This window comes from Macaca mulatta, chromosome 12 (assembly GCF_049350105.2).
Source record: "Macaca mulatta isolate MMU2019108-1 chromosome 12, T2T-MMU8v2.0, whole genome shotgun sequence".
In the NCBI taxonomy this organism is placed as follows: domain Eukaryota; kingdom Metazoa; phylum Chordata; class Mammalia; order Primates; family Cercopithecidae; genus Macaca; species Macaca mulatta.
The window spans coordinates 142,860,134-142,877,070 of NC_133417.1; the positions used below are offsets into that span (position 1 = coordinate 142,860,134).

The following is a 16,937-nucleotide window of genomic DNA, read 5'->3' on the forward strand; positions in this document are numbered from 1 at the left end:
GTGTGAAGCCCTGGAAGGGCTCTTGCCTAGAATACTGTCCCTATCCCCACAAAGTAGAGGCCGTGGTCTGGATGGTGGTGGCCCCCCCCCATTCATATGTCAAAACCTAACCTTCAATGCAAGGTGGGGCCTGCAGGTGACCAGGTCCTGAGGCAGAGCCCTCATGAATGCAATGAGTGCCCTTACACAAAAGCCTGGAGGGAGCCCATCTTCCACCATGAGAGGACACACAGAAGGTGCCATCTGTGAGGAATGGGCCTCAACCAGACACTGATTCTGCTGGAGGCTTGATGCTGCACTTCCCAGCCTCCACAGCTGTGAACAATACATTTCCGTGGTTTTGTAAATGGCCCCTGTCTAAGGTGTTCTGTTGTAGCAGCACAAAGGAACTAAGACGGTGGGTACCCATATTTCCATTTAGAGGTGGGAACTGACTCTGAAGTGAGAACCAGTCCACTCTGAGAGCACATCGCCAGGGGAAGAGGACTGTAGCCAGGGAGTTGTGATGTCATGGGGCCATCGGAGGACCCAGCAATGTTGTTTCTGATGATTCCTAAAAAGCGGCTCTTTTCTGGAAGCGGACAGGTGATGGGGGAGGGGCAGGAAGCTGAATTCACCACAGTGTCGGAGAACACCGTCTACCAGCGGGAGCTATTCAGACACACCTCTGGCCACTTTTTCCCCGCAGCAGTGAATCTCCTGTTTCTGGACAACAATCTGACAGGAGAAGTCGGGAGGAGGGTTCCACAGGTTCAACCACTGCACTCCACTAAGCAACTGGCACAGCCAATCCCCAGTGAAGGCTTAAAGATGAGGAAGATGGGGTCAGTGCCTGCCCTTCTGGCCTCAACAGATCAGGATGGAGGATTTAGGTGTTAATAAAAAGTGGCTCAAAGTTCCAGTGAAGGACAGGGAGCAAAGGGAGACATCTTTTAGAAAGGAGACGTTGGAACTTGGATTTGGCTTTAGATAAGGAGCTCCAGGCATCTCAAGTCAGCCCTGAGAGGCAGTGGCCATGTCTGCCTCTCCGACAGCTACGCCCCAGCCTCCAGCTCAGCAGCTGGCAGGCAGCAGGTGTGCGTGCATGAATGAGTGAACTCACGGGAACCAGTCTCAGCAGAGACGCGCAGTCGCCACAGTGCCCCAGGGGTTAGGAAACAGTGAGTAGCCACCAGCAAGACCAGGGCAGCGCAAGAGGCTGCGGCTCAAAGTTTCCCCCAAGGAGGACCATGTCACTTAAGGAGTATGGCCTCTGAAGTAATATGAATATGGCCTGGAAGATTCAGTCAACACTTATTTCCTTAGTGCCTACAATGTGCAGGTGCAGTACCATGAATGAGGCCACAGTCAGCCCTGCCAACTCACTTGCATCAGCTCAGGCACCCAGAGCAATGTCACCTGGATCTGCCTTCCCTCCCATGTCACTGGACTCACTGTCTTTTCCCTGCAATGAAACCTCCAACAGCTGCCACTATCACTGCGGGTGGAGGGGCCCCCTTCCTCTTCCCACCTCCATACAGCTTCCAGGCTACATCCCTAAGAACCCAAAGCAATCTGGACACATCACTTGGTTGGAAATACACCAAAATGTTAACTGTCCCTAACACTGGGGGAAAAACATCACAGGTGACTTCAGTACAGCCTCCCCTCCTCTTCCATCACTACCCTCTTCCCATTCTCCCCCAGGTCCAGCCACACTGAAGTTCTCCCCATACCCCAAACACACCAGTAATTTTCCCACCCAGTGCTCCTGCGGTGCCCTAAGCAGGGGTTTTTAACCTTTACCTAATCCTCCGATTTGATTTACTTTTAAATCCACCTCTGGAGCATTGACTGTGAGCTTCAGAGAGCGCAAGTAAGTTCATTACTTTTTCAACAAGTAGGAGAGAGCTGCCATGCACCTGCCCCGATCCTAGAGGCTGTAGACCCACGAGAGAAGTGACAAGTCCTTGATCTCAGGGGGCAGACAGCGGGGAGAAGGATGGATGCCAGCACGAAGAACACGCGTATAAAGACAGAAACGCACACATCCACATCATATTCCCAGAGCCTGTGAAGCCGGCGCCCAGGAGGCTGGCCAAGGTCACAGGAGCCGGCGGTGGTGGCGGGCGGATCCGAGCACATCTCGGCCTGACCCCAGAGCCTAGCTCTCACCCCGGCGAGGGACTTCCACCCGGACTCACCGACTCACCGCGGAATGGGGAGCGTCAGGCCGAAACATATCCTGTGCCCACCCCTCCGTGCAAACACCTCAAGGCAACCCAAGCCCCTTAAAGCCTTCCTACCCCCAGCTCTCCGGTGGGTAGGTCCCCACTCAACCGGTGCCCACCGCCCTGAGGCGCATCGCTCCGCGATTACCGGCCCGCCAAACAGTCCCCGCGGAGTCCACCCTCCGGGGCTCCCGGTCCCTCAGGTCCCGCGTGCCCGGCCCTGGGCATCCCCAGCGTCCCGGTGGTATCGGACCCCCATCGTCTCTGACACCTGGCGTCTCCGCCCCCCACCCCCGTCCCCCGCCCCGTCCCGCCCCGCCGTCGCTGGTCCCCGCCGTCCCTGGCCCCTGCTGCGGACCTCCGGCTCTGGCTTCCCCCGGGTCCCCGCGGCCCCCGTCCCCCCGCGTCCCCCCGCGTCCCCGCGTCCCCGGCCCAGCGCCCGCTGACGCCATGACGCCGCGGCGGAGGGAGGGGCTGGGGCCGGGGCCGGGCCGGGGCGGCGCGAGCGGCTGGAGCAACGGGCCCCGCGGCAGCTGCGGGCGACGCGGTCGATGGACATGGGCACCCAGGGCTCGGGGCGCAAGCGGCTCCCCAATCGGGAGCGGCTCACGGCGGAGGACGACGCGCTCAACCAGATCGCGCGGGAGGTAAGCGCGCCGGGCGGGTAGCCGGGGGGCGCGGGGCGGGCGCGGGGCCCGGGCGGCTGTCAGGGTCTCTCTGGCGTCCGTCTGTCCCGCTGCGCGTCTGTGCCACTGCGCGTCCGGCTCCAGGCGGTGGGCCGGGCAGGCGAGCGCCGGGGCGCTGATCCCCGGGCGCTGCGCCCCGGCCCCGATCTCGGCGGCCTGCGGACCCGGCACCCGTCCTCCAGCCCCGGGCCCAGCCCGCAACGCTGCGCGCCCTCCCCCACCCCGGCCCCCGTTGGCCGCTGCGCCCTCCGGAGAGGACCCGGGGGCCGCCAGCGCGCGTGGTGGCCCGGGCTGGCCGGGCGGGGGCGAGCTCCCCGCTTTGTTGTGCCGCACGGGAGGAGGCAGGGGCTTAGGCCGGACCTGGAGGCAGTGGACGGTCTCCGGAGGCCACATGGCCCTGCCGAAATGGCCGAGTTGCTCAGGTGACCATTTGTCATCCATCCATCGATGTCACTCAAGGTGCAGCTCAGAGATGAACTTGGGGATCACTGTGAATTTTCTTTCAGGACTGAGCCTGCAAACGGGTCCAGGCACACTGAAAGGTCTTCATTAAAGTTTCCTGGGCAGAGTTTATTGTAACTAAGATCATGTTTGGTGATTAACTTTACCTGTGACTAATTGAAGGCACACTAGAAGTGGGTATTTGTACAAATGCCTTTTTTTTTTTTTTTTTTTTTTTTTTTTTTTTTTCTTTCCTCCCGCAAGAATTCTACCTTAAGGCTAAAGAATGTACATGACATCCAGAAAGTCGTACAGGGACGGCTTTTCCCGTTGGGAAAAGGGGAGCCAATAGGTTGCGGCCCCAGGGGGACAAAGGAAGCTTAATTTTTGACAGTGTTCCCTTTGTACCGTTTGAACTCTGTGCCAGGTGGGTGTATGAACGCAAAGAAAGTCTCTGCCTTGCAGCCCGCCTCACAGGTTCTCTTCCGTGTTGGGTATGATGGCGAGCTTTTCCACATGTGATTCTTCCCACAGGAAACACCTCCAAGCCATTTGGACTGTAGTGTCTGGCTACATCGTCAGATATTCTGGGGGATCAACTCTGTAACCAATCCTTAGGTGTTTGTAGTTGTAAATACCTGGTTTTGCTCTTACGGACATGTGGCAGTCAATCGGTATTTGTTGAATATTGAGTGAATAGACTTCTGTTTCTCTCTGTATGATACAGAAAAGGGCTTTCCAGGTAAACCCTTATTCATTGCTGGAAGCCCACCGTGACCTCCAGGAGACCTTCCAGACTCTCAGCCCTCTCATATCGCACCAGGCCTAAGTCTCCCTGGTTCCATGGCCCTCCATGGCGTGCCCACGCCTGGCATGGCAGTCAGAGTACCTTATCATTATTTGTTCACCTGTAGAAGGTGACACCCAGACAGGAAATATCTTACTTTTGTATCCCAAGAGCTCAGCACAGAGCCAGGCACATACTAGGTGTTCATCAATGTCTGTTACATTAATTAATAAACAAAAGAAGTACAAGGCATTTAAAGGACCTTTGGCTAAATATAGACATTTGCTAAATATAGTAGCTTGAGTATAACTCCCTCCTGTGAAGACAGTCATTTATGTATGCATTTGACCACAGCGCCTAACAAGTGTTCCCTGCAAGGGCCAGAGGTGGCCAGTGAATCGCAAGTCTTGTCTTGATGTCAGTGGTTATGGGGCAAAAGAATGAGAAGAATGAAAGTTCCCAGAGTTTGCCTTTTATCCACTGGTGTTTTTGTTTGTTTGTTTGTTTTGTTTTGTTTTGTTTTGTTTTGTTTTGTTTTTTGGCACAGTCCCACTCTGTTGCCCAGGCTGGGGTACAGTGGTGTGATCTCGGCTCACTGCAACCTCCACCTCCCAGGCTCAAGAGATCCTCCTGCCTCAGCCTCACCAGTAGCTGGGATTACAGGCACGCACCAACACACCTGGCTAATTTTTGTATTTTTAGTAGAGACAGGGTTTCACCACGTTAGCCGGGCTGGTCTCGAACTCCTGGCCTCAAGTGATCTGCCTGCCTTGGCCTCTCAAAGTGCGGGGATTACAGGCATGAGCTGCTGCGCCCAGCCTATCTGCTCTTTTTATAAAAGAAATTGAAAAGAAAGGCAAGGGAACACTCCTTGGGTTGAGAGCCCCAGGTCCTGCCTCCCACCCAGGAAGATGCAGTTGGAGTTACAGAGATAGACTTGTGAGTCAGAGCTGGGCTTTGAAACGACATAGTTCTTTGCTAGCTGTGCCATCCTAGGAAGGTGAGTTACTCAATCTCCTCTGAGCCTCTGTTTTCTCATCTCTAAAATGGAGAAGAATAAATCTCCCCTGGCTGTCAGGATTAAAGAAAGTGGGTAGCAACGTAAAGTATGTAACTAGGCGGTGGGTAAATATGAGAGCTCCTTACACACCCCTCCCTGTAAAACCCAGCCGTAGATGCAGCTGTTACGAGTGCTGAGTAGCACAGATTGACAGGGCTGGAGGGAGCAGGTGTGACATCTTATGTTTTAGTACAAATTAAATTCTATTTCCCAACTGTGAAAATGAAAATCACTATTCAAATGGCAAATATCTATTCCTTGAATTCATCGGGGTTCTTATAGAAATCAAAAAAATTGTCTTAGGTTCAGTGCTTTCTTATTCACTCATTGACTCAACAGATACAAGTCATAGTATCCAAATTCCTGTCCTGGGGAGACTGGAGAGTCAAGGAGGAACCCAACAAGGACCTGCTGTGTTTTTTTGTTGGGCCAGGAGTTGGGCCAGAAAGGGGTTGACACCTGTAGATCAATAATGCTAACAGAAGACAGGAAGAGATCTGATGTAAAAAGGGCGTAGACAATGCTCTGAAGGTTTGGACAGAGAGAATTATAGCAGGCCAGTGGTGTCAGAAGTGGCTTCCTGGAGGAAGTGGCATTTTGAGTTTTTGAAGGCTGTATCTACCAGTCAAGATGCTTTGGCTGCTGCGACGGAAACCCTGACTGGACTGGCATTGACAAGGGGAAGCATATTGGCTGGAGCACAGCAAGCCCGGAGGCAGGGTAGGATTCCCCGCCAGCCTCACCAGTGGCTCGGGCCTCTTTTTCCCACAGTACCTGCGCAGCTGGTTGGGCTGGGCCATCCTCTGTGGGCGGCCTCATCCTCAGGCTGACTTGCTTCATGAAGGCCACTGGTCTTGGCTTTCCCAGGCTGCCGCTGTGGAGCCCACACACCATCTTTTCTGGTGGCTCGCTCCAGAGAGTCAGCAGTATCTCCCTGGTAAACCTCCATGTGTCCGCCTGGCCACTCCTGCACCAAGCTCTGTGACAAGGACCATGGACTTAGGGGCTCAGTGCCTGTGGCAAAGGTGGGTGGGTCTACCCTGTGACCTGTCAGGCTTGTCCTAGGACTGGGGAGAGCCGGCCTCCCTGAAATACTTGGGAAGGTGTGGGGGCCTGAAAGGAAACTGGGGAGCCTTCAAGAAAGTGGGAAGGAGTGAGCTGGCACTTGGGTCTGGCACCCAAGAACATGCCTTCTAGAGAGTAAGTGGAATATTCTGGGCCGAGGTCATTGGGAAGCCTGAGTCACCTTGCAGAGATGTGGGTCCCAGTTCCGCTGGAGCGAGGGTAAGAGCTAGGCTCCACTGCACAGGGCTTTGCACTCTTCTGGGTAGAAGCAGGACTCACGGCGAGGGCAGCCTTTGGAGGGTGCATTTCTGCATCTGCAGCTGATGTCCTGCGTCCATGTTATGGTTTAAACTCTAGGCAAGCATATAGTAAAGAGACTTATTTGCAAATGCTGTATTATCACAAGTCGATTATTCCTCACTCTCTTGTTGCAGTGGAATTCAGGCGGGATGTTGTCAGGAAAAAGGTTCAGTACGCACTGGAGAAGCTCATTAGCACCAAAGGCATGAGCTGCGCCTCCCACATCTGGGGAGGGGTGTTTCCAACGCAGATAGATTTTCCTCTCCTGCCGCGTTTCGCATTCAGCTGGTGCATTTTGGTAGCATCCCAAACTTTTCATTCAGCACTCTGCGGCTGAGTAAAGTGATACTGGTCCCGCCATGCGACTCTGAGTATTGCTCTCCAATGAAGGTGCTTTTCCCAACAGGAACAGTCATTTGCGCAGGCTGCATTAGGAACTCACCGTGGGGCCTTGTGACAGTGCGGTGAGCTTATTATGTCCTGGTGGTAGGTACTCCTTCCTCACCCAGCAGGACGGGGCCCCTCTCGCCCATGACTGTTTCTGCAGCCTCCTCTCCAAGCTGGCCCCTCTGTGGCCTGTGGCCTTGGGCCCTGATCCATGACGGGGCACTGCTGCCCCACCTGGCTCCCCTTCACCGGCCCCAAGTTGACTTGTGGGCCTGCGGGTGCTGGCTGTTCAGGCCTCACAGCCGCCGTCTTTCACTCAAGCCGTGGCCATACAGGAGTCCAGTTGTGGAGAAGGGGTCACACTGCCCCCAAGGCAGCCTGCAGCCATCAAGTAACCATTTTGTGAGGACACAAAATGTCCCCCAGCCTTGTTTCAAGGTGCAACCAACTGTGCAGTGTGTTTCCTGCTCTGGAGCTCTCTGCGGGCCAGGCTGAGGCTGTCTCCTGCCGAGGCCACCTCCCCGCCCAGCCCTTCACTGACCGGCCTGCCTCCCTCATGCCCCTGCTGGGACGGGGCTCACATCCAGTCCTGCCATGGGCTCTGCTTCTGGAACCCAACATAAAGCCGTGCCCCTCGTTTCGGGTAGTTCATAAATATTGGGTCTTTTAATCTTAAGTCCCCCTTTCATTCCTCTTTTCTCCCTGTCCTTCCCAAATAGCCCTCCTCTATCAGCCTGGGTGGAGGGAGCCTGTCACTCTTCTCCTCAAGGCTGTTGGAGAACAAAGCTGGGGGTGGGGTGCACGTGTTCTTTTCCAGAACAGCCGAGAAATGGGGTTCAGTGAGAAAACTTCGCTCTACCTGTCTCCAGCACTACCCTGACCTGGGCCTTGTTGGGTGGAGAGTCCAGGACTGAGGCCGGCTGCCAAGATGCAAATCTGGGTCCCCAGTGCAGTCCCCTGCCCTCAGGTGAGGTGACCCTGGGGCCGGCATTCACCTGCACGCAACCAAGATGTCAGACTTGTCCCTACAACCTATTTCACTTGATTTGAAAGTGAATTTCCTGACTTTTTTCTCTATGAATTTGCTTTTCTGAGGCTGGCCAGCAGATTTCACACCAACTGGACGCTGCTGGACACTGGTTTGCCTTTGGGGTCGGGCCCTGCCCCTTTGTTCCACAGGAGTTGGGAGAGGTGAGGGGCGTTCAGTGCCCGGCAGGACATAGGACTGTCCAGCCTGAACAACATCATGCCTCTATTTGTAACCCAGCCGCAGTGGAGGCCCTGAGGGCCGTTCTGCAGCTCATTCTCCTAAGCCAAACACCATCTTGGCAGATTGTCTGCAAGCTTTTAGGAATGTGACAAGACCGGCGTTCCAGACAGATTTTTACCGACAGTCTGAGCTGTTGGAGGGCGCGAACACTGCGCCTGCGACCTTGGGCTGTTTGTGCGATTCCCAAAAGATGCTACTGGGTTTCTGAGTTTGCAGAAAACTCAGCTGTGGACAGGCCTGCTGGTCCCCGATGGCCCCGGGCCCCACCCCACAGCTATTTTTGTCAGAGGGCCAGCTGTCTCCCTTCTTCCTTTTCTGGGTGACTCTTGAGCCACTCGTTGGCCTGGTACTCAGGGTTGGGATGTGTGTGTGGAGGACATGAGAGGCGGTGTGGATAAGGGAAATCCAGGACCTGGCTTCTAGCCCTGCCCGTCCCCTGTGAGCCCTGCCCGTCCCCTGTGAGCCCTGCCCGTCCCCTGTGAGCCCTGCCCGTCCCCTGTGAGCCCTGCCCGTCCCCAGTGAGGGTGAGACAGGAAAGGAGAGAGGGGCGAACGGAGGTTGCTTCTAAGGCCCAAGGTGTGCCAGGTACTCTGGAAGCTCTACTCCCATAGTTTGTTTCTATCCTGTGAAAAGAGTTCAGAGTCTCTGTGTCTGACAGAGAGAAAAAAGACTCAGAGACCGTGTGGAACATGGCTGAGGCCACCTGTTAATTAGGGGCTGCTAGTTCATGGCCCAGGCTGCTTCCTGGATCAGCCCCTCAGCTTCCTCCAAGACCCCGTTCAGGCCATGTCCTGCAGGCAAGCCACCTGCTTCCTATCCCTGGCACATGTTGTCCCCTACTGGCCTCTGAACCACCAGGGGTAACATTTCAGGAGAGAGAGTCCCATATCTGTCTCTGCCTCACTATGTCTCTCATCTTCTTTTTCCATCCTTTCATCTTTAAAATATTTAATTTTTTTTCATCAGAGTAATATATGTTTTTACCCTGACCCTATATCGTCAGGCCGTTCCCCACACAGCAGGCTTGGCAGTCCTTTTAAAATATGTCAGATCATGTCACTTCTCTGATAAAAAACTTTCCAAGGGTGTCTTGTATCACTCCGTAAAAGCCAAGTCCTTAAACAACCTACAAGATCCTAAATGATCTGGTAATGATCTCCTTCTTTATAAATAACATGCATATGTATTACACATTAGTTTATCAATTGCAGATGCTATCAACTGGCTCCTGCATTGAAGGACAGGACTTGGTGTGCATGGGCCCAGTTCAGGTAGGCTCCCTACTTTCCTTCTCTGCATCACACTATATAGTTCATTGTAGTGTGGGGCTAAATGAATATTCACTGACAGGACAGACTGCTTAAGAGTATGGTGCTAGAATCAGATTTCCTGGGTTCAAATCCCCATTCTGTCCCTTATACCATGACTCAGGGCAAGTTACTTATCAACTTTGTGCCTCAGTTCCCACATAGGTAAGATGGGAAAGTTTTAGGAGTATACTTCACCCAGGGCAGTTATGAGGGTAAACGAGATATTTCACAAAAATACCTCAGAACAATGTCTGTCACATAGTAAATGCTCAGTAAATGCTGGTAATGATGATGATGTTGCTGGCTATGTAAATAATGTCAATTGCAGAGCCAAGCAGTGTACTATAATCTTTCCTTCCTTATACAACTTTCTGTTTCTTCTAAAGTTGATGATTTATTTTCTTTTTCATTGCTCATCTGCCTACCCATCTAGCTTATCTATCTATATATCTACATATCTCCAGAAAGTTTTCAACAGAACCCATCAAAATGCTATGTTCTATATGATTAAACAAATCAGATAATCTATCAATTCCATTTTATTATTATATGGAAATCTACCCACTGGAGACCTCTGTCCTCTAGATCTAGTCTGGTCTGGGTGTTCTCCTGGGGGTTTCCTGCACCTGCCATTCCCTTTGCCACCATTCTGAGAATTTCTTTTACCCCCTTTTTATTGTTGTTGTTAGGTCCCTGTTTTCTGGATTCCATATTATCTTCCTTCTTGGATTGCTATCTTATTTTTCTGGAACACATCCTTCAGTAGCTTTTGGAGTAAGAATGCCTCTTCTAAGTATTCACATGTCTGAAAATGTCTTTATTCTACATTCATACTTGATTAATACTTTGGTTGTGTATAGAGTTCTATGTTAAAAATAATTTTCCAAAGAATGATGAAGAACTCTGTGTCTTCTTTGGCGTAATTTCTAGTAAGTATTGTTAACTGGAAAAAGTAATATACAAAAAATAGAAATAGTATGCTGTTTCTTGTGTGAGAAAGCCTGCAATTTTCCTGCATTTGCATAAAAATCACTGGCAGAACACAATGAAAGGACTGTGGGGATGCAGGTGGAAGCAGGTTGTCAAGTGCCACTCTTCATGCTCTTGATATTTGAACCATGTGACTGTATTACCTAGTCAATAAAATAAACTAATAAATATCAAAAAAGTGAAATTAGGAGTCAGGCATATGGCTCACACCTGTAATTCCAGCAACTCAGGAGGCTAAGGTGAAAGAATAGCTTGGGACCAAGAGTTCTAGTCCAGCTTGGGCAACAAAGTAGGACCCTTCCTCTAAAAATATATTTTTTTAACTTAGCTGGGCATGGTGGTGCATGCCTGTAGTCCCAGCTATTTGGGAATCTGAGGCAGGAGCATCACTTAAGCCCAGGAGTTCAAGACCAGCCTGGGCAACATAGTGAGACACCCATCTCCACAAAAAAGAAAAGAAAAAGTGACCGGGTGCAATGGCTCACGCCTGTAATCCCAACACTTTGGGAGGCCAGCGAGTGGATCACTTTAACTCAGGAGTCTGAGACCGTCTGGACAACATGGTGAAATCCCTTTTCTACTAAAAATACAAAAATTAGCCAAGCATGGTGGCCTGTGCCTATGGTCCCAGCTAGTTGGGAGGCTAAGGTGGGAGGATCATTTGAGCCCAGGGGACAGAGGTTGCAGTGAGCTGAGATCACACCCCTGCACTCCAGCCTGGGTTGACAGAGCAAGACTCTGTCTCAAATAAAAATAAATAAATAAAATTTAAAAGAAAAAGTTTGGAAACTTTTAGGATCTTCTCTTTATTCTCAGAATTCTCGATTTTTCCCCCACTTATTGAGCATTCATTGGGTTCATTCAATCTGGAAACTTGTATCCTAAAATTCTGGGAAATTTTCTTGAATTTTTTTCCTATCCCCATCAAGTTCTTTTTTATTCTTTTTTTTTTTTTTTTTTTTTTTTGTCTTTTCGTAATACTTCATGGAAGATTCTTCAACTTTACCTTCCACTCCTTCTACTAAGTTTACCTGTTTTATATTTAATTTCTAAGTTTTTTTTGTTGGTCTTTATTTCTCCTTTATAGCATCCTTTCTTGACTCACTGATGCAGTACTTTTTCTTACTACTCCAAGGATATTTAGCAAATTCACTTAATTTGGGGGTTTTCCTGAAATTTTTTTTGTTCCCTGCATCTTGGTCTGTTTCTTCCTGTTTCTTTTTCTCCTTTGTGTGTTTTGGCCTCTGTCATCTTGGAGCCTTTCCCAGATGTGTGGTGATCCTCGGCTACCCTTTCATATTTTAGAGGGAGGCACTAAACATCGTGACTACAATTTGAGCAAAGGCCAGGAAGGGAGATGTCACAAAGTGTGAACAGGAAGCCACACAGGGCGGCTGAAGTGTTGGTATCAGACAGTGGTTCCTCAGGCAGGGGCGTGCAGCTCTGATTTGAACCCATTCTCCTGCCTTTGAGGCTAGTGCCCTTGACCACCATGTCAGTGTCGGGAGGAAACATCGCTTAGTGTTAACAAGTCAGACTTCTCTAATTTGGTGGCTACAAATGGAGTTTTGTTTTTGATTAAGGGACTAGTAAGTCTGGAAAAGAAAGTTGAAAATTAATCTGAGACATACGCCAGGGAAGAAGAGCTAACCTCTAGTGTCTACACAGCCCAAACAAAGGAACCCATCATTATGCTATTCTTTTACTGAGAGTGAAATAAAATGTCAAATTAGGTGAGCAAATACAGATAGTAAAAAAAAAAAGAGAGATTTTCATATCTTCAGGCATCAAGAATTGGGCCGGGCATGGTGGCTCACGCCTGTAATCCCAGCACTTTGGGAGGCCGAGGTGGGTGGATCACCTGAGGTCTGAAGTTCAAGACCAGCCTGACCAATATGGTGAAACCCCATCTCTACTAAAAATACAAAAATTAGCCAGGTGTAGTGGCACGCACCTGTAGTCTCAGCTACTCGGGAGGCTGAGGCAGGAGAATTGCTTGAACCAGAGAGGGAGAGGTTGCAGTGAGCCAAGATTGCGCCACTGCACTCCAGCCTGGGCAACAAAGTGAGACTCCATCTCAAAAAAAAAAAAAAAAAAAAAGAAAAGAAGAAAGAAAAAGAAAAAAAGAAAAGGAATAATTCATTTATTTGCTTGGAAAGTTCTCTAAGATCTGAGATATACTTTCCATAAAACAAATAAAATACCTGGAGAGTTGAGGTAGGCAGAATGGGATATGGCCTTGGCAGCAGGTAAACCCTCGGATCAGCAAGTCTCTGAGAGCCAGATCTGTTCAGTGCCTCCACTGGCATATTATATTACAAACTCTCCACCCACTCTTGGCTTGGGGAGTGAATGAAAAATCACATAGTGGTCATGATCATATTTAAACATAAAGAAATCAGGAGATCTAAATTTGTTCATGTATTTTTAACCATCATGTAGGTTTATCAATTTTGCCATCATTGTCCTTGATTTCTTTCATTTTTATTTTTCACTTTCTTTGATGACATTCCTTAGGCATCTGGGAAGATGTGGGGTTTTCCAGGTTGACACTTATGGAAGTGGGGCTTCCATGCTGAGCTAGCATGGCTCTACCCTGTATTCCCTAAGACAGCAGCCCTCAACCTTTTTGGCACCAGGGACCAGTTTTGTGGAAGACAACTTTCCCACTGACCAGGGTGTGGGGATGGTTTGGGGATGATTCAAGCACATTATATTTATTGTGTATTTTGTTTCTATTATTATTGCACTGTAACATGTAATGAAATAATTATACAATTCACCATAATGTAGAATTAGTGGGAGCCCAGAGTTTATTTTCCTGCAATTACACGGTCCCATTTGGGGGTAATGGGAGACAGTGACAGATCATCAGGCATTCGATTCTCATAAGGAGCACACAACCTAGATCCCTCACATGTGCAGTTCACAGTAGGGTTTGCGCTCTTATGAGAATCTGATGCTGCCACTCATCTGACAAGAGGTGGAGCTCAGGTGGGAATGTGAGTGATAGGGAGTGGCTGTAAATACAGATGAAGCTTTGCTCACTCACCCGCCTGCCGCTCACCTCCTGCTGTGCATCCCAGTTCCTAACAGGCCACGGACTGGTACCAGTCTGTGCCCTGGGGGTAGGGGACCTCTGCCCTAAGATATTGCTTTAAATTACCCCCAGCATATTTTGAAATCACCCAAAGCTATGCTGTCTATAGGACTCTGTGCTCTGTATCTGTGCAGTGCACTGTGGTAGCCACTAGTCCTCTGTAGTTACTGAGCACTTGAAATGCGGTCAGTGCAGTTGAGGATCTGCATGTCAAATTAACTTCATTGCAATGCATTTAAATGTAAAGAGCTACATAAGTCTTGGGGCTGCCATGTTGGCCAGTGCAGTTCCAGAGCAATTCCCTTGTGGAAATACATTGTCATAGAGGTGTGTTCTGCAATGTGGGATATTTATTGGCTACTTACACATGGGGCTGCATACTACTCATGAGCAGTGCAGGTGGACCGGACTGACTGATGGACTGATCTATTGCAGGTTGGAACCTTTGTGGGACTGTGGTCTCCAGGACCTGTGGGTCAGCCTTTTTAAGTTGTGTGACCATAGGCAAGTGAATGCAACCCAGTCTATTTTTTTGTTTGTTTGTTTGTTTTGTTTTTTTTAATCTGAGGAAGAGGAATGCTGTCATGTGGGGCGGTCGTGGTAATGAACTACAGCCCACACGCTGCAGGGCGTGCTGCCTGGCACCTGGTAGGTGGCAACTAAATGGTGGTGGTCTTTTGCTACCTTCAGGTGGCTGTGGTTAGCTCTAGAAGGAGGCAGTCGTGCTTCTTGACTGGTTGGGACGTGCCCCAGGGCTGAGATGGGGGTTGGGTGGAGCATGTGAGAAAAATACAGGAAAGATGATCTCCCATGCCTAAGAGGGACACAGACAGCCCTTGGGACTGATTAAATGAACTCAGAATAAAAGCACAAATGGCTGTCACTGTAAATATGTGTGTCTTTAGTGTCAGTGTCCCTGGGGACTTCTTATAAGTTTGAAGCGTGTTACCATTCTTGGCATTGAGACAGTCAGTGTCACTTTTATTTCTTGGTCTTGAATTCAAGAATCGACAGTAAGATGCCATCAGATTTTTCAAGCCGCTTCACCATCAAGCATCCTAGTCTTGGTGCCCGGGTCTTTGGTTGGCTTCCCGGAAATAATGGGCCACTTCACCCCAGCCTTGTTCTGCACTGTTTATCTTTGGGCTTATCTGACCTCTTAGAACCTACTAAATAACCCGCCTATTTTTAACCAATGCCTAGAGCCAGCTCCAGAGGAATTGCCACATGAGTTGAGATGAGGTGATGGCCACATGGTTTTCCAACTCTTCATTTCAGTATCCAAAGTTTTTTCTTTGTTTTCTCTTGTGTTAGGGTTTCTCAATCTGGGCACTACTGACATTTAGGGCTGGGTAATTCTCTCTCCTGGGGGGTGCTGTCCTATGCATTATAGGATTTTAAACAGCATCCCTGGCTTCTGCCCAGTAGGCGCCAGTAGCTCCCCACTCCCCAGCTGTGACCACCAAACATGCTTCCAGACATTGTCAAATGGCCCATGGGGAAGAAGATACCCAAATGAGGATCTGATTCAGGTTTCCCCTGCCACCCTGCTGGGTTTGTACCTTGAGCTCTAACCACTCCCCTCAGCTAGAGAACCCTGGGTCTGGCAGTGGCTACAACCGTTTGCCCTCCTGCAAGGAGGGTAGAAAGCCCTAGCTGACCACATCACATTCTTGGCGTTTCCTCCATTTAAACCTCCTGGAAGTTAGTACAGAGGGGGCCACATACCCTGGAAGCTGAGATGGAGCCATTTTAGAAGTCAGCTGCAGGCTCAGGGAATGGAGACATGAGTTGCCAATGTGATTACACTTTGCTGTGCTTTAGAATTGTGCTTGAGCTGATGGCAGGGCTGGGGACAGTCTATACCAAGATACCACAGACCAGGGGCTTTAGCATGGAAGTTGATCTCTCCCCGTTCTGGAGGCAGGAAGTCCAAGACCTAAGTGCTGGCACATTCAGCGCACACCTCTTGTCTGCATCTTCAGATTACTCAAAATCCAGGTGTGGCTGCAGGAGAAGGGACGGGGAAGACCCCCAGCTTTAGTCTCACCTATGGGGGTGGGGCTGGAGACCCATTCATCCTTTACCCCCCAGGATGAGAAGGGGGACTGGATGTTGGACAACAGAAAGATCAGTGACTGCCACATTTCCACAGGATTAAAACTGTCCCCATATCTCCTGTAAAAGCACATTGCTGAACTTCTTAAAATAGATGACCAGATCATTGTCTTGTTTGGTGCATCAAGCCCTGGGTCTCCACAGCTCTCTGCATGACACTCTCCTCACCATCTCTCAACTGATCTCAGAAAGTACTGTGTGGTCCCCGCCCCTCCACTCCTGTTCGCAGCAAGAGAACCCCGAGAACCTGCAGTGTCTACCCAAAGACTCCCCCTTCCAACCCCTGGGCTCTCTTTTCCCTTGGCCAAAAGGCTTGCATCTCAGCCTGCTGGGATGAGACAGGAAGGGATCATTAACCATGTGAATGTTCCAGCATATTCAGCTCTGTGGTTTCTACCTCTTGTTTCCTTTTTTATGTACAATTTGCAAAAGAAAACACACACACATACACTGTCCCTTTCACTGATTGAAAATTCAGCTTTAATATTCCATTTGGTTTAATCAATAATATTCTTTTTAAAAATGGTATTCCTCCCAGCGCTTTGGGAGGCCAAGGCAGGAGGATCGCTTGAACCTAGGAGTTTGAGAATAGCCTGGACAACATAACAAGAATTCTTCTCTATTTAAAAAGAAAAAAAAAAAAAGCCGGGTGCAGTGACTCACACTTGTAATCCCAGCACTTTGGGAGACCGAGGCAACCAGATCACCTGAGGTCAGAAGTTCAAGACCAGCCTGGCCAACATGGTGAAACCCCATCTCTACTAAAAATACAAAAATTAGCCAGGCATGTTGGCTGGTGCCTTGGGAGGCTGAGGCAGGAGAATCGCTTGAACCCAGGAGGTGGAGGTTCCAGTGAGCTGAGATCATGCTATTGCACTCCAGCCTGGGCAACAGAGTGAGACTCCATCTCAGAAAAGAAGAAAAATCGTGCTCCTTTTGGTTTAAGGCTTAATCAATCTTTTCTCCTTGGATTTCTGTTTTTGTGATTGGTGTTAAAATTTCAATCTGTTTTTCTTTCCTAAATATCTTTTCCAATTTTTCCCTATATAGAACGCAATAGTTAATAAATTATATTGAATATATGTGTGGTGGGAGGATTGCCTTGCAGATCAACAGGTTGCACTCTGTATTACCAATAGCTTGTTTTTTAAAAAAAGATTTTTTAAAATGTGTTAAAGTATACCAGGTTAAAGTAACATATAACATGCACAAT

The 16,937-nt window shown here is 49.6% G+C and overlaps 1 protein-coding gene across 37 annotated transcripts in view; it reads left to right on the forward strand.

Moving 5' to 3' along the window:
• The first annotated feature begins 2,711 nt into the window (after nucleotides 1–2,711).
• The window catches only part of LRRFIP1 (LRR binding FLII interacting protein 1), a 167,662-nt gene continuing 153,436 nt past the window's right edge, over nucleotides 2,712–16,937 (forward strand). For all 37 annotated transcript variants that reach the window (XM_077957970.1, XM_077957978.1, XM_077957971.1 and 34 more), the window contains exon 1: nucleotides 2,712–2,857. In XM_077957970.1, coding sequence (XP_077814096.1) covers nucleotides 2,762–2,857 — 96 coding nt within the window. In that variant the 5' untranslated portion in view covers nucleotides 2,712–2,761. The remainder of the gene's footprint in view (nucleotides 2,858–16,937) is intronic.